Source organism: Nerophis ophidion, linkage group LG29 (assembly GCF_033978795.1).
Source record: "Nerophis ophidion isolate RoL-2023_Sa linkage group LG29, RoL_Noph_v1.0, whole genome shotgun sequence".
Taxonomy (NCBI): domain Eukaryota; kingdom Metazoa; phylum Chordata; class Actinopteri; order Syngnathiformes; family Syngnathidae; genus Nerophis; species Nerophis ophidion.
The window spans coordinates 3,687,339-3,712,456 of NC_084639.1; the positions used below are offsets into that span (position 1 = coordinate 3,687,339).

The 25,118-nt window shown below is 41.9% G+C and overlaps 2 protein-coding genes across 2 annotated transcripts in view; one reads left to right on the plus strand and one right to left on the minus strand.

Moving 5' to 3' along the window:
• Positions 1–13,891, plus strand: part of elp1 (elongator acetyltransferase complex subunit 1) — a 46,646-nt gene extending 32,755 nt beyond the window's left edge. The window contains exons 29-36 of the mRNA XM_061891542.1: positions 4,278–4,340; positions 4,417–4,477; positions 4,546–4,659; positions 4,731–4,830; positions 8,565–8,692; positions 10,669–10,820; positions 13,602–13,677; positions 13,773–13,891. Of these exons, the coding sequence (XP_061747526.1) occupies positions 4,278–4,340; positions 4,417–4,477; positions 4,546–4,659; positions 4,731–4,830; positions 8,565–8,692; positions 10,669–10,820; positions 13,602–13,677; positions 13,773–13,840 (762 nt within the window). The 3' untranslated portion in view covers positions 13,841–13,891. The remainder of the gene's footprint in view (positions 1–4,277; positions 4,341–4,416; positions 4,478–4,545; positions 4,660–4,730; positions 4,831–8,564; positions 8,693–10,668; positions 10,821–13,601; positions 13,678–13,772) is intronic.
• A 1,492-nt stretch (positions 13,892–15,383) lies between these two features.
• LOC133546258 (probable carboxypeptidase X1) overlaps positions 15,384–25,118 on the minus strand; it is a 31,936-nt gene continuing 22,201 nt past the window's right edge. Inside the window, exons 12-15 of the mRNA XM_061892171.1 lie at positions 23,251–23,347; positions 16,140–16,279; positions 15,950–16,052; positions 15,384–15,844 (exon numbers count right to left, since the gene is read on the minus strand). Coding sequence (XP_061748155.1) covers positions 15,534–15,844; positions 15,950–16,052; positions 16,140–16,279; positions 23,251–23,347 — 651 coding nt within the window. The 3' untranslated portion in view covers positions 15,384–15,533. The remainder of the gene's footprint in view (positions 15,845–15,949; positions 16,053–16,139; positions 16,280–23,250; positions 23,348–25,118) is intronic.

Sequence of the window (25,118 nt, forward strand, 5' to 3'; positions counted from 1 at the left end):
ATTTCCCTAAATCATCCAGGAGCTACAAAACTATAAAACGATATTGCTGTATATATAATATGTCTAACATTTTTTTATTTGTAACAGTCCAGATATGTAGAGTGTTACTGTTGACACACACACACAGGAGGGAGGGCTCTCTGTCCATCGTCTCTTTGCACCGCAAACACCGGTATTTTCTCACAGCCGTGCGCATAACAGTCAGTTTGCAGACACTTTTCCGACATGCTAAATAAAACGCAAAATAAATGATAAATGGGTTGTACATGTATAGCGCTTTTCTACCTTCAAGGTACTCAAAGCGCTTTGACACTACTTCCACATTTACCCATTCACACACACATTCACACACTGATGGAGGGAGCTGCCATGCAAGGCGCCAACCAGCACCCATCAGGAGCAAGGGTGAAGTGTCTTGCTCAGGACACAACGGACGTGACGAGGTTGGTTCTAGGTGGGATTTGAACCAGTGACCCTCGGGTTGCGCACGGCCACTATCCCACTGCGCCACGCCGTCCCTATAGTGATGAGTGTTATTGAATCACATTGCGCGGGCTGAAATAATTGCATTTTCTTCTCCTGATGATCAAAATGTATTCTGCATATTAATCAAGACAAGGATGTAAAATGAATCGCACACCTTATTCTGCTCACTTAGCCCACTGTCAAGTTTGCACATGCTTTAGTACATGCAAACCTTTAGGAAAATAAGGCCCATGGTTTTATTGGTCTCATTCTAATACTAACATTAACTAAGTAAATGCGGTTATAAAATTGTAAATATTTTGGCCAACCATTTAACGAAGACAAATATAGGTAGCCTGGCAAATTTCTGCGCATGGCGCAGTGGGGATTGAACCAGGGTCCCTGGTTCAATCCCCACCTAGTACCAACCTCGTCACGTCCGTTGTGTCCTGAGCAAGACACTTCACCCTTGCTCCTGATGGGTGCTGGTTAGCGCCTTGCATGGCAGCTCCCTCCATCAGTGTGTGAATGTGTGTGTGAATGGGTGAATGTGGAAGTAGTGTCAAAGCGCTTTGAGTACCTTGAAGGTAGAAAAGCGCTTTACAAGTACAACCCATTTATTTATTTATTACAAATATGTGCACATAGACACATTTAATCAGATTAAAAGCCTAACCAGAATAAACATGCTTCACTCAGAACCCGATCACGCACGCTCAGATCAAAATTTCATTCCGATCAAGACGGGTGGTTTATGCCGATAGTCATTCAGATTGTAGCGCGTGAAAACACTTCTTCCGAAATCCGGGTTTAATCTATCCTTACTGCGCATGTTTGTCTGTGACGTCAGCTATACTTTGGTGGTGGAGGCGGACTAATTGTAATCATCTCAGAATGAAGCCATTGTCTTGCTGCTGTTCCCCCCCCATTTTCATACAGTCTGGTGTGCCGTGGGAGATTATCTAGTTTCACCAATTTGGGTTAAAGATATTTTTTGCAAACCAGTAATTATAGTCTGCAAACGTGTTGAGTGTTGGTGCTGTCTAAAGCTCGGGAGAGTAACCGTGTAATACTCTTCCATATCAGTAGGTGGCAGCCGGTAGCTAATCGCTTTGTAGATGTCGGAAACAGCAGTAGGCAGCGTGCAGGTAAAAAGGTGTCTAATGCTTAAACCAAAAATAAACAAAAGGCGAGTGCCCCTAAGAAACGGCATTGAAGCTTAGGGAAGGCTATGCGGAACGAAACTAAAACTGAACTGGCTACAAAGTAAACAAACACAGAATACTGGACGACAGCAAAGACTTAATGTGGAGCAAAGACAATGTACATCCGAACATGACAAGACAATGAACAATGTCCCCACAAAGAAGGATAAAAACAACTGATATATTCTTGATTGCTATAAAAAAAAAGTAGATGCGGGAAATATCGCTCAAAGGAAGACATGAAACTGCTACAGGAAAATACCAAAAAAATAAAAAAAAGCCACTAAAATAGGAGCGCAAGACAAGAAGTAAAACACTACATACAGGAAAACAGCAAAAAACTCCAAATAAGTCAGGGCGTAATGTGACAGGTGGTGACCGTACACCTACTTTGAGACAAGAGCTATAGTGATGCATGCTTGGTTATGCTTTAAAGTCATATCCAACAATTGCGACAACGACTTTTTATTATCAACTGAGTTTAATTTTTTTTTTACGATTTCTGCTGGTGGTGTGCCTCTGTATTTTTTCAACGCAAAAAAAGTGCCTTGGCTCAAAAAAGGTTGAAAAACACTGCTTTAAAACGAGACTAGCAAAAACAAAAGTATGGTCTAGACCAGGGGTTGGCAACCCGCGGAACACTCTGATGTGGCCCAGCTGCATACTTGCCGACCCACCCGATTTTTCTGATACGTTTCCAGATTTCCGTGCCTCTCCCAGTAACATTGTCCGATTTTCACCCGGACAATAATATTGAGGGTGTGCCGTGACGGCAGTGCCTTTAACGTCCTCTACAATATGTCATCGCGCCCGCTTTTACATCATGCAATCTGCATGATGCTATCTGCGTGCCAGCCGGTCACATGTAATATTCAGCCTCTGTTGACAAACAAAAGTGACTGCAAGGGTTGTGATATAAACAACTTTAAGACTCTTACTAATATGCGCCACACTGTAAACCCACACCATACAAGAATGACAAACACATTTTGGGAGAACATCCGCACTGTAACACAACATAAACACAACAGAACAAATACCCAGAATCCCATGCATCCCTAACTCTTCCGGGCTACCTTTTACACTCCCGCTACCACCAAACCCCCACCCCCCCACTCAACCCCGGCCACCTCAACCGACCTGCAGTGTGACCTGTATGGCTGTTGAACAAGTATGCCTTGCAGTCACTTATGTGCATCATCAGAAGCCGCATACAACATGTGACTGGACTGGCATATTATTGTTGCTGGGGTGAAAGTTCGGGTTATGCTGTCAAGCGTCACGAATTTAAAACTCGCTGGCCACACTATTATATCATCATATTAAAGGTGCGGGTCGCGTGTCTGAGACCCCTAGTTTATACATAGCACAAAGCGAAAAAAAACCTCTGCATGCAGTGTTATTTAATTTTAAATTCCAAAAGAGTTAGTGAAGTGAATGATATTTATATAGCGCTTTTCTCAAGTGACTCAAAGCGCTTTACATAGTGAAACCCAGTATCTAAGTTACATTTAAACCAGTGTGGGTGGCACCGGGAGCAGGTGGGTGAAGTGTCTTGCCCAAGGACACAACGGCAGTGACTGGGATGGCGGAAGCGGGAATCGAACCTGCAACCCTCAAGTTGCTGGCACGGCCGCTCTACCAACCGAGCTATACCGCCCAGTTTTGTGGCTCCAATTGTTTTCTGTATTTTGTGAAACGGGTTAGAATGTCTCTTTGAGTGGTAAAGGTTTTTGACCCCGGTCTAGACTCTCATGTGTCAAAGTAACAATAACAGAAGGAATCCAGTCGTCTCAACGAGCGGTTTTAGTCACGACATTACAGCAACCGCTGACTGCTAGCCTGCGACACAGAATGTTGTAGCATGAAGACGCACCACAACCCGAAGATTATCTCATCATGCAGGGAACGCAACAGATCCATTTCAAAAAGAAAAAGAGCGCTAAAACAAAAGTAACACAGACAAGGGAAAATGTATAAATGGTTAATGTAGTAATAATAATAATGGATTAGATTTTATATCGCGCTTTTCTATTATTAGATACTCAAAGCGCTCACAGAGAAGTGGGAACCCATCATTCATTCACACCTGGTGGTGGTAAGCTACATTTGTAGCCAAAGCTGCCCTGGGGTAGACTGACAACATCAGACAAGCAGAAATGCACAGAGCTAAATAAGAATAAAGTATATATGTCCGCACCTTTTAACCAGACTTTCATCAGAAATATGTCAAATTGACCAAATTAGTTTAAATTGGGGTTTTTTGAAGCACCATCCTGCTCACAAGGGGCGGCATAGCTCGGTTGGCAGAGTGGCCGTGCCAGCAACTTGAGGGTTGCAGGTTCGAACCCCGCTTCCGCCATCCTAGTCACTGCCGTTGTGTCCTTGGGCAAGACACTTTACCCACCTGCTCCCAGTGCCACCCACACTGCTTTAAATGTAAAAATCTGATATTGGGTTTCACTGTGTAAAGCGCTTTGAGTCATTAGAGGAAAAGTGCTATATAAATATAATTCACTTCACTTCACAAAAGCAATTAATCCCTAATTAATACCACGTACCTGCGAGCTGGAGTTGTTATTAACGGTGGTTCCTATGGCGACGTAGGACTGCGAGGAGGCCATCTTGGCTCTGATCACCGGCGCGGTGTGGGAGGAGGCGCTCCGACTGGTTAGTGAAATGAAACTAGAAACAATGATTACTATTTTTCTTTCTTCTAGTCCTCATTGACGTTTGTGTGCTGCAGATTCACATGCACGACAGAGCAGACATCACCGAGACGGACCTGAAACCCGCCCTGCTCAAAGGTACCTATTTTGAATCCCGCCCGCCAAGTTCCTTCTGACTTTTTCTTGATGTTTTCTCGCCGCGTCAGCGGCCAGCGCTCAGACGCTCTTTGTGGAGACACAGGCGGCCACCTTCACGCGACACAGAGCCCGGCTGGCGCTGGTGCGGGAGCAGAAAGAGAAGGCCCGGCTGAGCTTGCTGGGTGAGAAAGCGATGCGGCGGCGGTACGGTTGCGGTCGCCGTGGTAACCTCCAAATATCCTCTGCCTTCTAGATGAAGACGGTCCCGACTGTGCGGACGCCGAGCTCTACTCTGAGGCCAGCAGCGTGATGAGCGGATCCAAGTACTCGCACAGCAACTCCCGCATCTCCTCGTAAGGCAACGACAAATTCAAAAACCCTCAATATTTAATACTCACTGCTATCCAGAGGTGGGCAGTAACGCGCTACATTTACTTGAGTAACTTTTGGGATAAACTGTACTTCCAAGAGTAGTTTTTATGCAACATACTTTTACTGGAGTATATTTATAAAGAAGAAATGCTACTTTTAGTCCGTTCCATTTATTTACGATCAGCTCGTTACTCGCTACTTTTTTTTTATCGATCTGTTAATGCACGTTTTGTTTGTTTTGATTTTGTCAGACACGCATTCAAAGTAGGATCTATCACATGCTTGCGTTTCACCAATCACATGCAGTCACTGGTGACGTTGGACCAATCAAACAAAACCAGGCGGTCACGTGACCGTCACACGTCGAGTCCGACCTAAAAAAGTTGAAAAACTTATTGGACTGTTACCATTTAGTGGTCAATATGTACTGTACTGTGCAATCTAATAATAAAAGTTTCAATCAATCAATCAAAAGTGTAAAGGAAAAAAGACACTTTTTATTTCAAACATACTTCCCGTCAAAAGCCTAAAGACTGATCGCACAGTTCCGGTCTTCACAATAAAAGCGCCGCTCCATCGCGCCTGCGCTAACAAAATAAGAGTCTCCGAAAGCCAGCGCAAACAAGCTAGCAAGCTACGGAGTTTGCCACCAATGTATTTCTTGTAAAGTGTATAAAAACGAATATGGAAGCTGGACAAATAAGATGCCAAAAACCAACCACTTTCATGTGGTATTAGACAGAAAAGGGGAACTTTTTTCTCCTCCATTTGAAAATGTGGACATTATCAGCACTATACTGTCTGATTCCAATCAATGCAAGTCATCAGAATCAGGTAATACACCAACTTATATTCTTGTCTTCATGAAAGATAGGAATCTATATGTTAAACATGCATTTATATTTCAACAAAAACGGTAAAATAAAAAACTATATATATATATATATATATATATATGATATGTGTGTATGTATATATGAGGTAGATCACCTCGACTTGGTCATTTATTAAGTAATTGATTAACGTTGAAAAACTTATTGGGGTGTTACCATTTAGTGGTCAATTGTAGGGAATATGTACTGTACTGTGCAATCTACTAATACAAGTTTCAATCAATCAATCAATAAATGCCTACTGAGCCTATGGTGCTGTTAAGTTATTGTGGCTCAATTTGCCTTATTTTTTTTATTTTAATATATTATTATTTAATATATATTATTGTTTTAGTTGCTTAAGAGATATTCATGGCTCTGAATTTGCTCATTGCTATTTTTATGTTTTTGTGCATTATTTGTTGCCTTAATCATTAAACAAACAGGTTACTCATCAGTTACTCAGTACTTGAGTAGTTTTTTCACAACATACTTTTTACTTTTACTCAAGTAAATATTTAGGTGACTACTCCTTACTTTTACTTGAGTAATAAATCTCTAAAGTAACAGTACTCTTACTTGAGCACAATTTCTGGCTACTCTACCCACCTCTGCTGCTATCTACAAAAAATGCATATTGATGTTTGATATTAACCATCTGGGGACTTTTCAATTTTTATTATCTTTAAAGCCAAACTTCAGTCCTTGACAAAAAGCTCAACATGTATTTTTTTTTGTTTTATTTTGCCTCGGGCTGTCAAAAAAATCACAAATTAACTCAAGTGATTAATCACAAATATTGCATTAATCATGTATAATTGCAGATTAATCACAGTTTATTTATTTTTTTTTCCATTAATTTATTTTGAGCTTCTTTGACAATAACCTCAAATGGTTACCTAAAAGGTGAAGTGCGTTATTATCAGGTCAATTCTCTTCAAAATAAACCCAGACTGGACTTTAGATAATAAATTTGCCAGGTTTTGAGCAAATAAATCACATACATTCAGGTAAAATATTCAAAAAATGTTTGCGTGTGGAATCCTGATGACAAATTTGCATTTGTGTCAAAATATTTTAGTTCAAGATCGTGTGGTGTAAAAGCGGGAACGACGACAAGATGTGGAGGAGGTTAAAGGCATTGCAATCACTGCACACCCTCAATATTGAAGTCCAGGTGAAAATTAAAGAATGTTATCCACGGATGATTACTGAGAGAGAGGCACTGAAATCTGGAAACCTCCTGGAATAATCGTTGGGGTCGGCAATTTAGCAGCTGAGCCACATTAGAGTGATCAAAGAGCCGCGGGTTGCTGACCCGATGTAGAGGAAGAAGGTCGCGGCGGCGCGCTAATTAACGCAGCGTAGCCTTGAAAATTCCATACAACAGAAGTGGGCATTTTAAAGAAGACGTCATGAATGAGTTAGCACCCATATATCCATAGCATGCGGAGAAAATGAGGGAAGGTCTTGCTTCCACACCGTGAATGAAGACATGCTAACGTGCTAACCTGATGTTGCGTTCACGCTCTATGTCAGGGGTGTCAAACTCAAATACAGAGCGGGCCAAAATTTAAAACTGAACAAAGCCGTGGGCCGAGGTTGAACAAATTAACCTTTTAATAGGGACCCAAACAAGTTTTGCGATGAATATTGAACAAACAAGCAATGGCTTGTAAACAATGGCTTTATCCTTTTAACATTGGGAACACTATAATAATTCTACCCACGTTAATCCACATTAAACTGCCTCAAGTTGTTGCTTTGATTAAATAAAGTGAAAAAACCTTTATTCTACATATAACAAGTTTAACATTAAACAGTTTCCATTGAAAGTGTTTGTCAACTCATCATGCTTAATTTATTACAGCATTTGGGAAGCCTGTAGTTGACTTTTATTATGTAAATGTTGTATTTTTATCAACATGTGATAGCAGGGACCCTGCTATTCAAAACTAGGCTGCTACATTACTTATGATTCATGTAACTATAGCTGAAAAATAGTACAATTACAATAGGAGAGACTATTCATCCCTAAACACAATGGAGTTCAATGAAATAACAGACGGACAGGGCTATGCTGCCCCTAAAACACGCACACAGAAAAATGAGCTAACGTTACGCTAAAAGCTAATTAGCCTTCATCTCAAGCCTATACTGTGAGCGAGCTGAGCTGCAGTTTAAGTTTCTAGAAGGTCAACGGGCTCATAGTGATGTTTGTAATAGTTGTGACTGGGAAGTGTTTAGTATAATTTGGGTAGAGTCCGCTCCTCCCCTGCTAGACAAATATCTACTCGAGTGCTCGACACTAAAGCATTGACTACATTGTTCTGTAGCCTGAATACGCACTGCTGATTGGCTTTGTATGTAACCAATCAGATGGTTGTGTGGGCGGGACAATGAGGCAGAGACAGAGGCAGAAAGCAGAGCAGCTTTTGAAGACTTCTGCTTCTGAACTTGTTCAGGACGCCCGCGTGCTGAACCGAAACCCCCGTACCGAAAGGGTTCGATACAAATACACATACCGTTACACCCCGGCATAGCTCGGTTGGTAGAGCGGCCGTGCCAGCAACTTGAGGGTTGCAGGTTCAATTCCCACTTCCGCCATCCTAGTCACTGCCGTTGTGTCCTTGGGCAAGACACTTTACCCACCTGCTCCCAGTGCCACCCACACTGGTTTAAATGTAACTTAGATATTGGGTTTCACTATGTAAAGCGCTTTTAGTCACTAGAGAAAAGCGCTATATAAATATAATTCACTTCACTTCACCCCTGGTGTACATACAAGAGCTTGTGATTTAGCGCACCTTTAGGTCTTCTAAACTGCTGATGGTTTGATGCAGGAGGTCTTCAAAGAACCGACGGAAGGCCGAGAGGAAGAAACTGAGTCTGAAGGAGGGAAGTCCAATGGAGGACCGAGCGCTGATGTTTGCACTCGGCGATATCATCGCCACAGTGGACAAGATGAGAGGTGACCGCACCCTGCAAAAATGATAATCACGATTCTTTTTGATTGGTATTGTAATCACGATTAAGAACACGATTATTCATTAATTTGAAAAACCTAACTTTACAATTTAGTAACGGATAAACCACAACAAGGCCCTGTGATGAGCTGGCGACTTGTCCGGGGTGTACCCCGCCTTCCGCCCGAATGCAGCTGAGATGGGCTCCAGCAACCCCCACGACCCTGAACAGGACAAGCGGTAGAAAATTGATGGAAGTAAAATAATACTGGTAATAATACATTTAAATAACAATAGCAGTATACAAAAATTTGTTTTTTGTTTTTTACCTTTTACCCTTATTTTACTACCATAGTGTGCTTTTGTTGCAACTAAATTATTAATTAAATGCAAAAATCCTCACATTTATCGGAATACATCCAGTAATTTAGGTCAAAGAATAATACTTGTGTAAATGTATCAATACGTGCTTTAAGTACCTGAATGTGTCAAGTGCTTTTTGAAACGTTTTATTTTGTTAGTGCAGTCAAACCGGATATAACGCACCGCGCTATTATTGTGAAGGAGGAAGTGTGCTGTTGCTCTCAGCTTGACAAGTAAGGGACAATTAGAGGCTGTTAAAAAAAAAAAAAAGGTAGAGATGTCTGATATTGTCCAACCCTTAATTACCGATTCCGATATCAACCAATATTTACAGTCGTGGAATAAACACATTATTATGCCTAATTTTGTTGTGATGCCCCGCCGTAACAAGGTTTTCCAAAATAAATCAACTCAAGTTATGGAAAAGAATGCCAACATGGCACTGCCGTATTTATTATTGAAGTCACAAAGTGCTTTTTTTTTTTTTTTAACATGCCTCAAAACAGCAGCTTGGAATTTGGGACATGCTCTCCCTGAGAGAGCATGAGTAGGTTGAGGTGGGGGGCAGGGCTAGCGGGGGTGTATATTGTAGCGTCCGGAATAGTTAGTGCTGCAAGGGGTTCTGGGTATTTGTTCTGTTGTGTTACGGTGCGGATGTTCTGCCGAAATGTGTTTGTCATTTTTGCTTGGTTTGGGTTCACAGTTTGGCGCATATTTGTAACAGTGTTAAAGATGTTTATACGGCCACCCTCAGTGTGACCTGTATGGCTGTTGACCAAGTATGATTGCATTCACTTGTGTGTGTGTGTGAAAAGCCGTAGGTATTCTGTGACTGGACTAGCATGCAATGGCAGTGCCTTTAAGGTTTATTAGCGCTCTGTACTTCTACGTACAGTGGCGTTTTAAAAACTCATACATTTTACTTTTTGAAACCGATATTACATTTTAAAGCATTTATCGGCCGAAAATATCGTCAGTCCGATATTATTGGACATCTTTAAAAACAAAGCAATGCCTCTCAAGTTACAGCCCCTGTTTGTACATTGATGTTACATCCACGATCTTGTTCAAAACCACACGAGCAGATTAGATGTGTTTTTGCATGTATGGATTGTTCTTGTTAGCTTTAGCTTTGTAGCTGTTCCAGGTGGCCGTATCAACTTTGGGGCGGCTGAGTGTGTCGGGGATAAATGAGTGATACAGGACATTCTTTTCCCAAACAAATGTTTTTTCTCCTCACAATGACAACATTTATGTCAATTTCCGTAATATTATTTTGCGTTCAACGGCAGGTTTTGTTTTACTGGCCAATTGTTTACGTAAATGCAGAATTCAATTTACTTTACTTTTTTTTGTGATTATTGATTAGGTATACTAGCGCTGTGTCAAATAATAAATGTTGTGACAACCCCAACTTCTACTAGACTTGCTCTGTTTGCATTCATTCGCTCATCTGCTCCACCGTCACAAGCTACGGAATTTACATGCACGTCCTATTAATTTTTATTTTTTTTTATGATCGTGAGAAGCCATATTTGTCCAGCCCTAGCACCCTACTTTTTGTCTGAAGGCTCTGTCAGAGATGTGTTGGGCTGATTGTTGTCGTCCTCCATTGCAGAGGAGGTGCAGGCGCTGCTCAAGGCGCTCGTCCTCTTCCGCTTCGACAAACAAGCCGAGAAGCTGCAGCTCGTCTTTGAGGAAGCTCTGCGCACGATGGAGGAGGCCATAGCCCACATTTGGTCTCCGAGCCTGCAGGCCGGCAACGCTCCGGTAATTAATTGTGTGACTGACGGGGAGCTAAATCGGGGGTGTCAAACGTACGCATCAGGCTCGCGGGAGGAGTTTGTTAAGTATAAAAATGAGCTGAATATTTTTGAATGAAAGAAACTGCTGTTCTAAATGTGTCCACTAGATGTCGCAATAGCAATTCTTTGTATCTTTTTAGATCAGGGGTCGGGAACCCTTTTGGCTGAGAGAGACATGTAAGCCAGATATTTCAAAATGTATTTCCGTGAGAGTCATATAATATTTTTTAACACTGAATACAACTAAATGCGTGCATTTTTAAGTAAGACCAACATTTTTAGACTATAATAAGTCTCTTATTATTTTTAATAACATTGTTATTCTAAAGTTAAACAATAATAATTGTCACATTAATTACCATTATTGCGACATCTTGAACAGGTGCGATAGAAAAGGAATGGTTGGATTAAATTGCATGAGAATGTTTTATAATTTGAACGTTATTTTTAACACTGATTACCAGTGGAATTATTCATTACTTATCGTGTTAAGCAATGTCAGCTAAGATTTATCTGAGAGCCAGATGCAGTCATCAAAAGAGCCACATCTGGCTCTAGAGCCATAGGTTCTTAGCCTGGGTTCGAGCGAACCCTTGGGGTTCGGCGGAGGTCAAAACACACCGAACTCATCGTATAAATACAAACTTCTCCCTATCGGCGTATTACAGATACGGCAACAGCTGACTGATTTGCAGGTGTGTAATTTGTTTTGAATTGGTTTTGTTGTTTGAACAAGGTGATGTTCATGCACGGTTCACCATGTTCAAAAAACATGGTAAAACATTAGTATGGGAAACATATTCACCATTAATTAGTTGCTTATTAACATGCAAATTAGTAACATATTGGCTCTTAACTAGTCATTATCAAATAGTTATTAATGCCTTATTCAGCATTATAACCCTAACCAAATAACTCTAAATGAGGTCTTTATTACTTAGAATATGTTCCCATAGTGTCCAAATAACTCTAAATTAAGTATTTCTTATTTAGAATAAATTCCCCATACTGAAGTTTTACCAAAAACATACAACTTTGTCTTGAATTCGAAAAAAATCCCACTTTATTTTTCACTAAAGAAAGGTTTGGTGAATGCACATATGAAACTGGTGGGGTCCGGTACCTCCAACAAGGTTAAGAACCACTGCTCTAGAGCCATAGGTTCCCTCCCCTGTCGTAAATGATGCTACATATGTACAAAAATAAAAATAAACTACATTATTGCACGAGTCGAGAAAAATGAGCAAACTACATTAATAATATCCTGTATTTTCATTTAGCTATTTTTTTTATCTTATTTAATGAGTTGACTGTTGAACATTGTCACATCATTTATTCAGAAAGTATGAATAACGACAAAGGTAGAATACTATTAACCGCAACATGTAAGTGTAAAAAAACATTATGATTTGTACATTTTCAGAATGTGCTTGTTGTATTTCAAACAACGAAAACCATCTGAAGTTGTCTTTATTTTTATTGTGCCGTGATTTTATCGGTTTGGCCCACTTAGGAGTACATTTTTCCATCTAAAATTAATTGGACACCCATGAGCAAAATGATTCCTTTTATTATTTATAATTAGGGGTGTAACGGTACGTGTATTTGTGTTGAACCGTTTTGGTACTGGGGTTTCGGTTCGTTGCGGAGGTGTACCGAACGAGTTTCCACACGGACATATTAAGTAGCGTAAACAATACTCAAAATGCCGGACATTTGAGGCATTTTAGAAACTCCACCCGGACAGCCCTGCAAAAGAGGACATGTCCGGTGAAAAGAGGACGTATGGTCAGTCTATTCTAGCCCGGTTGCTGCTAGCACCGGACATGTCCTCTTTTGCCAGCATGCTAGCAGCGACCGGGCTAGGATAGACTGACCATACGTCCTTCTTTCACCGGACATGTCCTCTTTTGCGGGGCTGTCCGGGTGGAGTTTCTTAAATGCCTCAAATGTCCGGCATTTTAAATTAGGGTTGCATGTATTAACAATGTACGTTCAGGGTTAAGAAGGGGTAAAAAAAAAAAAACATTGTGCGCAGCAACATTCGTGAGGGAGGGGCAGAGACAGAGAGCGAGAGAGTTATGATAAACGTGCATGCGTCTCCAGGCTCTGCTTTTTATCCATAGATTTATCAGATTTTATTTTTTATTATCTATAGCAGGGGTGTCAAAAGTGTGCCCCGGAGGCCATTTGCGGCCCACAGCTAATGTTTTAAAGACCCACGGCACATTCTAAAAATACTATTAAAATAAACAAAACCATATCCAAAGTGAAATAAAAAAGCTTGAAGGTTAAATGTAATTTAGAAAAAGTTGCAATGTTGACTAATAAAACAAAGCTGTTTTTTTTTCTTTCAAACTGTCATTGATCAAAACATAATATTGAATCAAAATCAATGTTATTATGAATTATTGATCTATCCAAGGTTCCCATTACTTCACATCAAATATTCCACTAAGAAAAATATTTTTGGTTGAAGATTTTGCAAATTTGGTAGATAAATAACCAAAAGATTATAGATTGTTGTTTTCTTACTGTACCGAAAATTAACCAAACCGTGACCTCTAAACCGAGGTATGTACCGTAACACCACTATTTATAACTCCTTTCACGTTTTTCAACCCGCTCAAACCTTCTCAACATTAGCTATTGACTCAAATTCCTCCTGATCTCGCCATAAAAGTGTGTGTTTTGGTGTTGTTTTTGAAATGTAGCATGAAACCGGTTCATTGTTTTTTTCTTTTAGCTAACTGGACCAAACTCGACGGCCAACAGCATCATGGCTTCCTTCCAGCAGCAGCAGACGCCTGCAACCTCACAAGGTCTTTTTAAACTCATCTCACGATTCTAACTTGGCCTCCCACATCGAGCAGGTATATGAATGATCTAAAACCAGGTATTGTTGTTGTTTTGACAGATGTAGAAGTGTCCTCTCCACCGAAGATGAGAAACAGTGTCAAGTGGAAGCTCGCAATTTGTAGCTAATTATTATTATTATTTTTTTTTAAACGAAACATGTAATAAAGATTGACCTCTGCTGGCCTATACCATAATTAGTGTTTCCAATTAGGGATATCCGATAATATCGGACTATAAATGCTTTAAAATTTAATATCGGAAATAATCGGTCTCTGTTTAAAAAAGTTAAATGTATGACTTTTTAAAACGCCGCTGTGTACACGGACGTCATGAGAAGTACAGCGCACCAATAAACCTTAAAAGGCACTGCCTTTGCGTGTCGGTCCAATCACATTATACCTATGGCTTTTCACACACAGAAGTGAATGCAACGCATACTTGGTCAACAGCCATACTGAGGGTGGCCGTATAAACATCTTTAACACTGTTACAAATATGCGCCACACTGTGAACCCACACCAAACAAGAATGAAAAACACATTTCGGGAGAACATCCGCACCGTAACACAACACAACAAATACCCAGAACCCCTTGCAGCACTAACTCTTCCGGAATGCTACAATGCTACAACCTCCTCATGCTCTCTCAGTGAGAGCATGTCCTAAATTCCAAGCTGCTGTTTTGAGGCATGCTAAAAAAAAAAAATGCACTTTGTGACTTCAATAATAAATATGGCAGTGCCATGTTGGCATTTTTTTCCCATAACTTGAGTTGATTTATTTTGGAAAACCTTGTTACATTGTTTAATGCATCCAGCGGGGCATCACAACAAAATTAGGCATAATAATGTGTTCATTCCACCACTGTATATATCGGTATCGGTAATCAAGTATTGGACAATATCGGAGTATCGGCAAAAAAGCCATTATCAGACATCTCTATTTCCATCCATCCATTTTCTGCCACTTATTCCCTTGGGGTAGCAGGGGGCGCTGATGCCTATCTCAGCTCTAATCGGGCGGACGGCGGGGTACACCCTGGACAAGTCGCCACCTCATCGCAGATTTCCAATACATCAATTTATTAGTAACGGACCGCCACAAATAGATTTAGTGCTCCCTGTTAACGTCGCACAAACGTATATTTTTGTAAACAGAAAGTGGGACATAGCATGTAGTTACAACTCCGTACACTAGATGGCATCGTGACACCGCATACGCACATCGTCTGCCAGAGGATAAGAAGACGTAGCACGACGTTTTCAGGACTCTTAATTTTTTGTGTTTGAGCGACGAGCAACAAAATATTTTGTATGCGATTATTATCCATCCATTTTCTACCTTTTGTCCCTTTTGAGGTCGTGGGGAGTGCATTGTTTGATTGATTGAAACTTATTAGTAGATTGCACAGTACAGTACATATTCCGTACAATTGACCACTAAATGGTAACACCCCAATAAGTTTTTCAACTTGTTTAAGTCGGGGTCCACGTTAATCAATTCATGGTAATGCTGGAGCCTATCATGCTGGAGCCTATCCCAGCTGCATTTGTCTTATATAATATATGGCCAATTAGGCAAATTAGACTATCTTTCCCCGCCACAAATACTCGCAGTCCTGTGGAAACGATATATTTCACGGTAGAAAAAACAACATTTTGACCTCCATGACGTCATTCGTATTTATTACTCACATTTACTGCAGTCTTGAGAAGGACGCCGGTTGCCGTGGTGATGCCATTATTGCAAACAGGAAGTCGTGGTTACTGACCTTCACTGAAACCGTTAGTCCACAAAAGGTTCTGCTGAAACGTCGCCATCAGACCCTCTTAGCTCGTCTCGCGGACGCAGCGGCGGCGCGGCGCCGATCGATGGCCTTGCCGGAGAGGCGGAGCTTGCGCAAACGCAGCAGACGCAGGCGCAGCTGCAGGTCTTGGGGCAGTTTGCCGCCTTTTCCCAAAATCTCCCCGACGCGTTGTTCGGGCGCCTTGGCCAGGCGGAAGTTGCAGATGGTGGGGAAGTAGTCGTACATGACCTGGCAGGTGCGGGAGGACGGGAGGTAGCCCTCGGCGCTCGCCGTCACCCTGTACTCGCCGGGATTGAGCAGGCGCCAATAGTCGCCGTCGGCAGCTGAGCGACAAAAACCGACAGATATGCGGATTACTGATTAACCACGACTGGCGTGCACCAACAGACTATAGAAGGTTGAGGCGCAATAAATAGTCCCAAGCTCACCTGATCGGATGTGATGGTCGATGTCGTCCACTTTGATGACGGCGTCCGAGATTCCGGCGTCCGTGTCTTTGTCGCGGACCACGCCTTTGATTCCGCGGTGCACCTTAAAACAAATCCCAGTCTTTAAAGTCGCGCCCACACCTAGTCCTCGCCGTTAGGGGACAAGGTCGGGCCAATCAGGTTGGAGGACCTGCTCCATGTAGACCAGCAGAGACTCCCGGTTGTTCTCCCACTCCGCAGGAAGCTCGCTGGCGTGGGGGAACTTGTCACACGACAACTCCACCGTCACCTCGAAGCAGTTTGTGTGCAGGTAGCTGAAATCGTTCATGCCTGGTAACACACACACACACACACACACACACACACACTGGTTATCATTTGGAATGGGGACCAAGTTGCTGTTCAGGACTTGTGGGGACCACCCTTTCTACAGGTTGTGGAGGCATAAAAAAAGTAGGTAAAATGTCCGCTGCCCAGTTAGCTCATACACGTCTTTAAAGGCCTACTGAAAGCCACTACTAGCGACCACGCAGTCTGATAGTTTATATATCAATGATGAAATATTAACATTGCAACACATGCCAATACGGCCTTTTTAGTTTACTAAATTGCAATTTTCAATTTCGCGCAAAGTCTCCTGTTGAAAATGATGACGCTTCTGTTGACGCGTGCTTGTGACGTTATTGGTTGGAGCGGACATTTTATCCCAGCACCAGTCACGGCTAAAAGTCGTCCGATTTAATCGCATAATTACACAGTATTCTGGATATCTGTGTTGCTGAATCTTTTGCAATTTTTTCAATTAATAATGGAGACGTCAAAGAAGAATGCTGTCGGTGGAAAGCGGTGTATTTTGGCCGGCTGTAGCCACACAAACACAGCCGGTGTTTCTTTGTTTGTTGTGAAGCTTTAATACGGAACAGAGCGGTCAAGCGAACATGTTTCTCTACCACATGTCAATCGGCAGGTTTTGGTGAGAAAATTGTGGTAATAAGTCGGCTCTTGACGTAAATATGAGCAGAGCTTGTGTCGTTCTTGCTGCAGCTGTCAAAGAGGCAGCTGCGACTTTCATGGCTCCTCCCAGAGACACTGGCGGTCACCACTCCCCTCTGACTTTCCGGTATGACTTTGTAATCCCACTAAAACACTCGTAACACAATAAGCAGATAATGGATTTTCCAGAATTATCCTAATAAATGTGTCTAATAACATCTGAATCGCTCCCACTGCCCTTGTTTTTTTCTTCTTCTAGTCCGTCACTCTCACTTTCCTCATCCACAAATCTTTCACCCTCGCTCCAATTAACGGGGAAATTGTCACTTTCTCAGTCAGAATCGCTCTCGCTTCTGGTGGCCATGATTGTAAACAATGTTCAGATGTGAGGAGCTCCACCCCCACATCGTCTGCTACTTCCAGTACAGGCAAGGCTTTTTTATCAGCACCAAAAGTTGGGAATTTTATCGTGGATGTTCTCTACTAAATCCTTTCAGCAAAAATATGGCAATATGGCGAAATGATCAAGTATGACACATAGAATGGACCTGCTATCCCCGTTTAAATAAGAACATCTCATTTCAGTAGGCCTTTAAATCTCTGGATTGATGAAGTAATGTGCTGATCATTCTTACTGGGGATCCTGGGGAAAAAAAAGGTAATATGGTTCATGGGGACCGAATTTATATCCATCCATCCATCTATTTTCTACCGCTAATTCCCTTTTGGGGTCGCTGGTGCCTATCTCAGCTACAATCGGGCGGAAGGCGGGGTACACCCTGGACAAGTCGCCACCTCACATTCACACACTAGGACCAATTTTAGTGTTGCCAATCAACCTATCCCCAGGTGCATGTCTTTGGAAGTGGGAGGAAACCGGAGTACCCGGAGGGAACCCACGCATTCACGGGGAGAACATGCAAACTCCACACAGGAAGATCCCGAGCCTGGATTTGAACCCAGGACTGCAGGAACTTCGTATTGTGAGGCAGACGCACTAACCCCTCTGCCACCGTGAAGCCCAGAATTTATATCATTTTGCATAATTCACACAAACATGTACGTGACTACTGAGGACTATTTTAAAAAGCAAGTGTAGTACCAGCTACAGCCCGATGAGGGGGCTGCTGTGCAAATGTCTCACACTCCAACTAACCAGTAAACATGTTTTATGGGCCAAAGCTTAAAAATCACTTAGGCATCTTCAGAATGGATCCGACTATCATTTAAAAAGGTCTCCCTTTAGGTCAGTGGTCCCCAACCTTTGTAGTTGCGGACCGGTCAACGCTTGAAAATTTGTCCCACAGACCAGGGGGGTGGGGTTTTTTTTGTTTTTTTTTCATAAAGAAATACAATCATGTGTGCTTACAGACTATATCCCTGTAGACTGTATTGATCTATATTGATGTATAATGTATACATTGTGTTTTTTATGTTGATTGAATAATCTAAAAACTATATATATATTTTTTTATTGTGCGGCCCGGTACCAATACCAATCGGTCCGCAGACCGTGGTGGTTGGGGACATGTTTTTTTGTCCCCATACCGTCAGAAGTCCCCTAAAGGTAACTCTGTAACCAGAACAATGTCCCCATTAAGTCAGATTTACCAGAACACACACACACACACACACACACACACACGTATTTTGACCTTCCTGCTCCTGCATGCAGTTTGCGGCGTACACACACTGGAATTTAACCCGCATACTTATGCAGACTAGCCTTGCTTCTAACTTCCGTTAGGAATGTCGTAGAGACGTGAAACAAAGACCTCTGTGTAGGTCTGACTTAGACGTAGGTTTCATACACTTACATCCTTCAGCAAAAATCAACAGGAAGTTGGCAAAAACCCCTTCAAAACAAAAGTTTCCTAAAAAAATTTCATTTTTGCCTCTGAGATATAATTTGACCCCCTTAAAATGCTTCAAAATTCACCAAACTCGACACACACATCAGGACTGGCAAAAATTGCGATTTAATAAAACCAAAAACAAAAAAAACTCCAAGTTGCGCTTTAGCGCCCCCTAGGAATAAAACACTGACAAAACTGCTCTTGGGAAGAAAACACAGGCAACACTGCTTGTAATTTCCGGTAGGAATGTCGTAGAGACATGAAACAAAAACCTCTATGTAGGTCTGACTTTGACGTAGATTTCATACATTGACCTCCTTCAGTAAAAATCAACAGGAAGTTGGCAAAAACCCCTTGAAAACAAGTTTCCTAAAAAATGTCATTTTTGCCTCTGAGCTGTAATTTGACCCCCTTTAAATGCTTCAAAACTCATCAAACTGGACACACACATCAGGACTGGTAAAAATTGCAATCTAATAATTAAAAAAAATAAATAAATAAATAAAAAAACTCTAAATTGCACTCTAGCGCCCCCTAGGAATAAAACACTGACAAAACTGCTCTTGGGAAGAAAACACAGACAAAACTGCTTGTAATTTCCGGTAGGAATGTCGTAGAGACATGAAACAAAAACCTCTATGTAGGTCTCACTTAGACCTACATTTCATTAATTGACATCCTTCAGCAAAAATCAACAGGAAGTTGGCAAAAACCCCTTCAAAACAAAAGTTTCCTAAAAAATGTCATTTTTGCCTCAGAGATATAATTTGACGCCCTTAAAATGCTTCAAAATTCACCAAACTCGACACACACATCAGGACTGGCAAAAATTGCAATTTAATAAAACCAAAAACAAAAAAAACTCCAAGTTGCGCTTTAGCGCCCCCTAGGAATAAAACACTGACAAAACTGCTCTTGGGAAGAAAACACAGGCAACACTGCTTGTAATTTCCGGTAGGAATGTCGTAGAGACATGAAACGAAAACCTCTATGTAGGTCTGACTTTGACGTAGATTTCATACATTGACCTTCGGTAAAAATCAACAGGAAGTTGGCAAAAACCCCTTGAAAACAAGTTTCCTAAAAAATGTCATTTTTGCCTCTGAGCTGTAATTTGACCCCCTTTAAATGCTTCAAAACTCATCAAACTGGACACACACATCAGGACTGGTAAAAATTGCAATCTAATAATTTAAAAAAATAAATAAATAAAAAAACTCTAAATTGCACTCTAGCGCCCCCTAGGAATAAAACACTGACAAAACTGCTCTTGGGAAGAAAACACAGACAAAACTGCTTGTAAGTTCCGGTAGGAATGTCGTAGAGACATGAAACAAAAACCTCTATGTAGGTCTCACTTAGACCTACATTTCATTAATTGACATCCTTCAGCAAAAATCAACAGGAAGTTAGCAATTACCCTTTCAAAACAAAAGTTTTGTAAAAACCCGCCACCTTTTTTCAAACATTATCTACCCAGAACGCGTTTGTTGTGTCGGCTTCTAACTTGCAACCCTTCTGATTAAAAGTTGCGCAAAAAGTTTTTCTAACTGCCCCGGTTTTGATTTTACGAACCTTCAAAGAACTGCTGCGCTGATGCTGCTGCGCTGCTGCCGTCTCAAGATGGCTGCTTAATAGCAGGAAGCACCAGCGTGACCACACAATGCAGAGAAGGTAGGTAATGTGCGGGTAGAGATATGTTGACTGGGTGAAAGAAGGAGGCACCAGTTTGACTCCAGGATACAGAGAAGGTAGGTAATGTGCAGGTAGAGATATGTTGTCTGGATGATGGCAGGAAGCACCAGCATGTATGGGTGAAAGAATGAAGCACCAGTGTGACCCCAGGATGCAGGGAAGGTAGGTCATGTGCAGGTAAAGATATGTGGAATGGGTAAAGGCAGGAAACACCAGCAAAAGTCAATCCCGTCCATCGCTGCTTGCAACTTTAATTACATATTTATCATTTTAGTTTTCAGCAAAAGCTTCTATATTATACTTTTGAAGAGCTCTTGTAACATATGTGACGGAACGCAAATATTCCAGAGCAAAATATTTTTGCTAGATTACATTTTTAGGTTATTTTCATATTACCATCATGTGTTGCACAAAAAGCTATTAAAATGTAATTTTAAATGATATGACATATGTCAAATAGTCAAAACCAAAATGCCGTCTGCTGCGTTAAATATGAAGACTATTTTTACATTCTACTATACTTACCAAAAGCTTCTGAAAAATACTTTAAAAAAAATGATGATAAAAAAAAGCTTTGGTAAAATATTATGTGATATAACTCAAATGTTCCAAACAAAGTAGATTTTTTTGAGCTATTTTTATATTGTATTGTTAGAAGCTTAGATTTCAGCAAAAGCTTTTAAAATGTACTTCTGAGGCACTTTTGTAACATATAATACAACCCATGCATCCATTTTCTACTGCTTGTCCCTGTTGGGGTCGCTGGAGCATATCTCAGATGCATTCGGGCATCAAGTTGCCACCTCCAATATTCTAAATCAATATACTTGGTTAAAACATGTTATTTTTACTATTTGGCTATTTTTAATCATTTAAAAATTTTGCCAAAAGTTTCTAAAACATACTTCAAAAAGTCATCGCGATGTAAGTTGATATGATCATATATTCCAAAACAGGTTTCACTTTGGGGGGGAATTTTTCCACATTCTAATATTTACTAGCATACATTTCACAAAAAGCTAAAATATACAAGTGAAATATTAAAGGCCTACTGAAAGCCACTACTAGCGACCACGCAGTCTGATAGTTTATATATCAATGATGAAATATTAACATTGCAACACATGCCAATACGGCCTTTTTAGTTTACTAAATTGCAATTTAAAATTTCTCCCGAAAGTATCATGCTAAAACGTCGCGGTATGATGAGGCGTGCGCGTGACGTCACGCATTGTAGAGGACATTTTGTTCCAGCACCGTTCCCAGCTATAAGTCGTCTGTTTTCATCGCATAATTCCACAGTATTCTGGACATCTGTGTTGCTGAATCTTTTGCAATTTGTTCAATGAATAATGGAGACGTCAAAGAAGAAAGCTGTAGGTGGGAAGCGGTGTATTGCGGCCGTCTTTAGCAACACAAACGCAGCCGGTGTTTCATTGTTTACATTCCTGAAAGATGACAGTCATGAACTGAGATGTCAAGTGAACACGGTTGGATTGGACCACACTCACAAAGTACAGTGTTTTACGCAACGATCATTTCGAAAGATCGTGTTTCAAAGAGGGTCCCTTGCGAAGGGCAGAGATGGGCATCGCCACCACCTGTCGACTGGTGCCGAAGAAAGATGCGAGGTACGACCATATAATCTCACTAAAACACCAGTAACACAATAGGCAGATAAGGGATTTTCCAGAATTATCCTAGGTTCAATCCCAGGCTCGGGATCTTTCTGTGTGGCGTTTGCATGTTCTCCCCGTGACTGCGTGGGTTCCCTCCGGGTACTCCGGCTTCCTCCCACTTCCAAAGACATGCACCTGGGGATAGGTTGATTGGCAACACTAAATTGGCCCTAGTGTGTGAATGTTGTCTGTCTATCTGTGTTGGCCCTGCGATGAGTTGGCGACTTGTCCAGGGTGTACGCCGCTATCCGCCCGATTGTAGCTGAGATAGGCGCCAGCACCCCCCGCGACCCCATAAAGGGAATAAGCAGTAGAAAATGGATGGATGGATCCTAGTAAATGTGTCAAATAACATCTGAATCGCTCCCACTGCCCTCGTCTTTTTTTTTTTCCGAGTCCTTCACTGTCACTTTCCTCATCCATGAATCTTTCATCCTCGGTCAAATTAATGACAAAATCGTCGCTTTCTCGGTCCGAATCGCTCTCGCTGCTGGTGGCCATGATCGTAAACAATGTTCAGATGTGAGGAGCTCCACAACCCGTGACGTCACGCGCACATCCTCTGCTACTTCCGGTACAAGCAAGGCTTTTTTAGTTGCAAACTTTATCGTGGATGTTCTCTACTAAATCCTTTCAGCAAAAATATGGCAATATGGCGAAATGATCAAGTATGACACATAGAATGGACCTGCTATCCCCGTTTAAATAAGAACATCTCATTTCAGTAGGCCTTTAAGTGATATAACTGAAATATTCCCAACCAAAATGCCCTCTTCTAAAATGACTGTGTGGATTATTTTTATATTACAATATATTCACCAATTGAGATTTCAGCAAAAGCTTTAAAATATATTTCTGCATTACTGTAACATATGTGCTATGACTTCAATATTCCACACCACAATACTATTTGCTGGGTTATTCTTATATTCTGCCAGCTGGGACTTTGCCAAAGGCTTCCAAAATATACTTTCAAAGTGCTCCGTACTTGCAAGTTGAGACTCACATGTGTTCTGCACATTACAAATAGGGGCTGAAAAAAAAAAAAAAAAAAAGGTAATTGAATTCTTGGACTTACTTCCGGGTACGTTGTGCCAGGCGGCACCGTTGATGATGTTGTTGTACCTGATGAAGTCCTTGTTGTGGCATGGCCTGCGGTCAGGGTTGGACATCACCTGCACAGGTGCATCATGTCAATGCATGCAAGGCCGACTCGGTTGCTGCCAAACTAAAGCGCGACATTTCAGAGCTAAAACCGCCGTACCGCATTTGTAGTCACGGGAACGACAAGTTACATGAAGTTTACAGCTAAAATCGGATACTTTAACACTGCTTCACTTCTTTTTACACTTGGACAAAACTGAACACGATCAACTTGCTTGCTTGCTCTCAATAAAGCGGACACTTCCCCTTCACTCTCCCTCATCTTTGCGTCTTCCTCTCAACTTTGTTGGAGCTTTTCCCCGCACTGTTCTGCAAATATAAAACCTGGACTTGCCTGACTCGTCTCTCGACGCAACGGACAAGGTTTTCTGGACGAGAAACTCGGGTCAACTCAAGGGAAAGTTTAACTGCTGGCGATTCCTTCCGTTGAAGACTTAAACCTATCCGTTCGAGCTGCTTGTCATGATTGACAGGATGCGCAGGGCTTTAGGCTATCAGACCGTGTCGATTTCTGAGCTAAATCTAAAACTGGAAAACATCTCGGAGAAGCTTTCCGCTCTGCAAGGCAAGATTATGATCAATTTGAGGGGTCCGGAACGTACTGTTATAGTAGGCAAGCATCGGAATGCATCTACTTGCCAAAATCGAAACATCCTAATCTGCATTTCGAGCCCCATCTGCGCCCCGGTCATGGATTGATTTACGTGGACCCCGACTTAAACAAGTTGAAAACTTATTCGGGTGTTACCATTTAGTGGTCAATTTTACGGAATATGTACTGTGCAATCTACTAATAAAAGTTTCAATCATTCAATCAATCAATCAATGTTTACTTATATAGCCCTAAATCACTAGTGTCTCAAAGGGCTGCACAAACCACCACGACATCCGCGGTAGGCCCACGCAAGGAAAACTCACACCCAGTGGGACGTCGGTGACAATGATGACTATGAGAACCTTGGAGAGGAGGAAAGCAATGGATGTCGAGCGGGTCTAACATGATACTGTGAAAGTTCAATCCACAATGGATCCAACACAGTCGCGAGAGTCCAGTCCAAAGCGGATCCAACACAGCAGCGAGAGTCCCGTTCACAGCGGAGCCAGCAGGAAACCATCCCAAGCGGAGGCGGATCAGCATCGCAGAGATGTCCCCAGCCGATACACAGGCAAGCAGTACATGGCCACCGGATCGGACCGGACCCCCTCCACAAGGGAGAGTGGGACAATCAAACGTGGTGATTGTGGACTTTTGACCAGTCTCCATAGCGACCCGCTGATGCCAGACGAAGCGATGCCACAGGCTTACGGACACACACTACACGAACCCCCAGGCAGCCTCCCCCTATCCTTCACCCCTTGTGCACGCCACCCACGGAGCTGCGCGGTTTCTGGCTGCGGCAGCGGTTGGCCGCCATTGCAAGTCTCGAGTTGTATGTCGTAAGGTGTGCTTATGTTTGCTGAGGTTTTTTTCCCTGGTTACATAGTACCCCATCTTTTCCCACGTGGCAACCCATCAGCCTTTGGTCGAGTCTACTTCCGGTCATATTTTTGTTTTCTTGACGGGTTATGTTAAAGTAAATTACCCTCTGCATTTCAACCAACCCATTGTTTCAACCCCCCTGGGAGATGAGGGGAGCAGTGAGCAGCAGCGGTGGCCGCGCTCATGAAGTATTTTGGGTGATTTAACCCTATTCCTAATGTTGATGCTGAGCGCCAAGCAGGGAGGTAATGGCTCCCATTTTTATAGTCTTTGGTACAAACCCCGTTTCCATATGAGTTGGG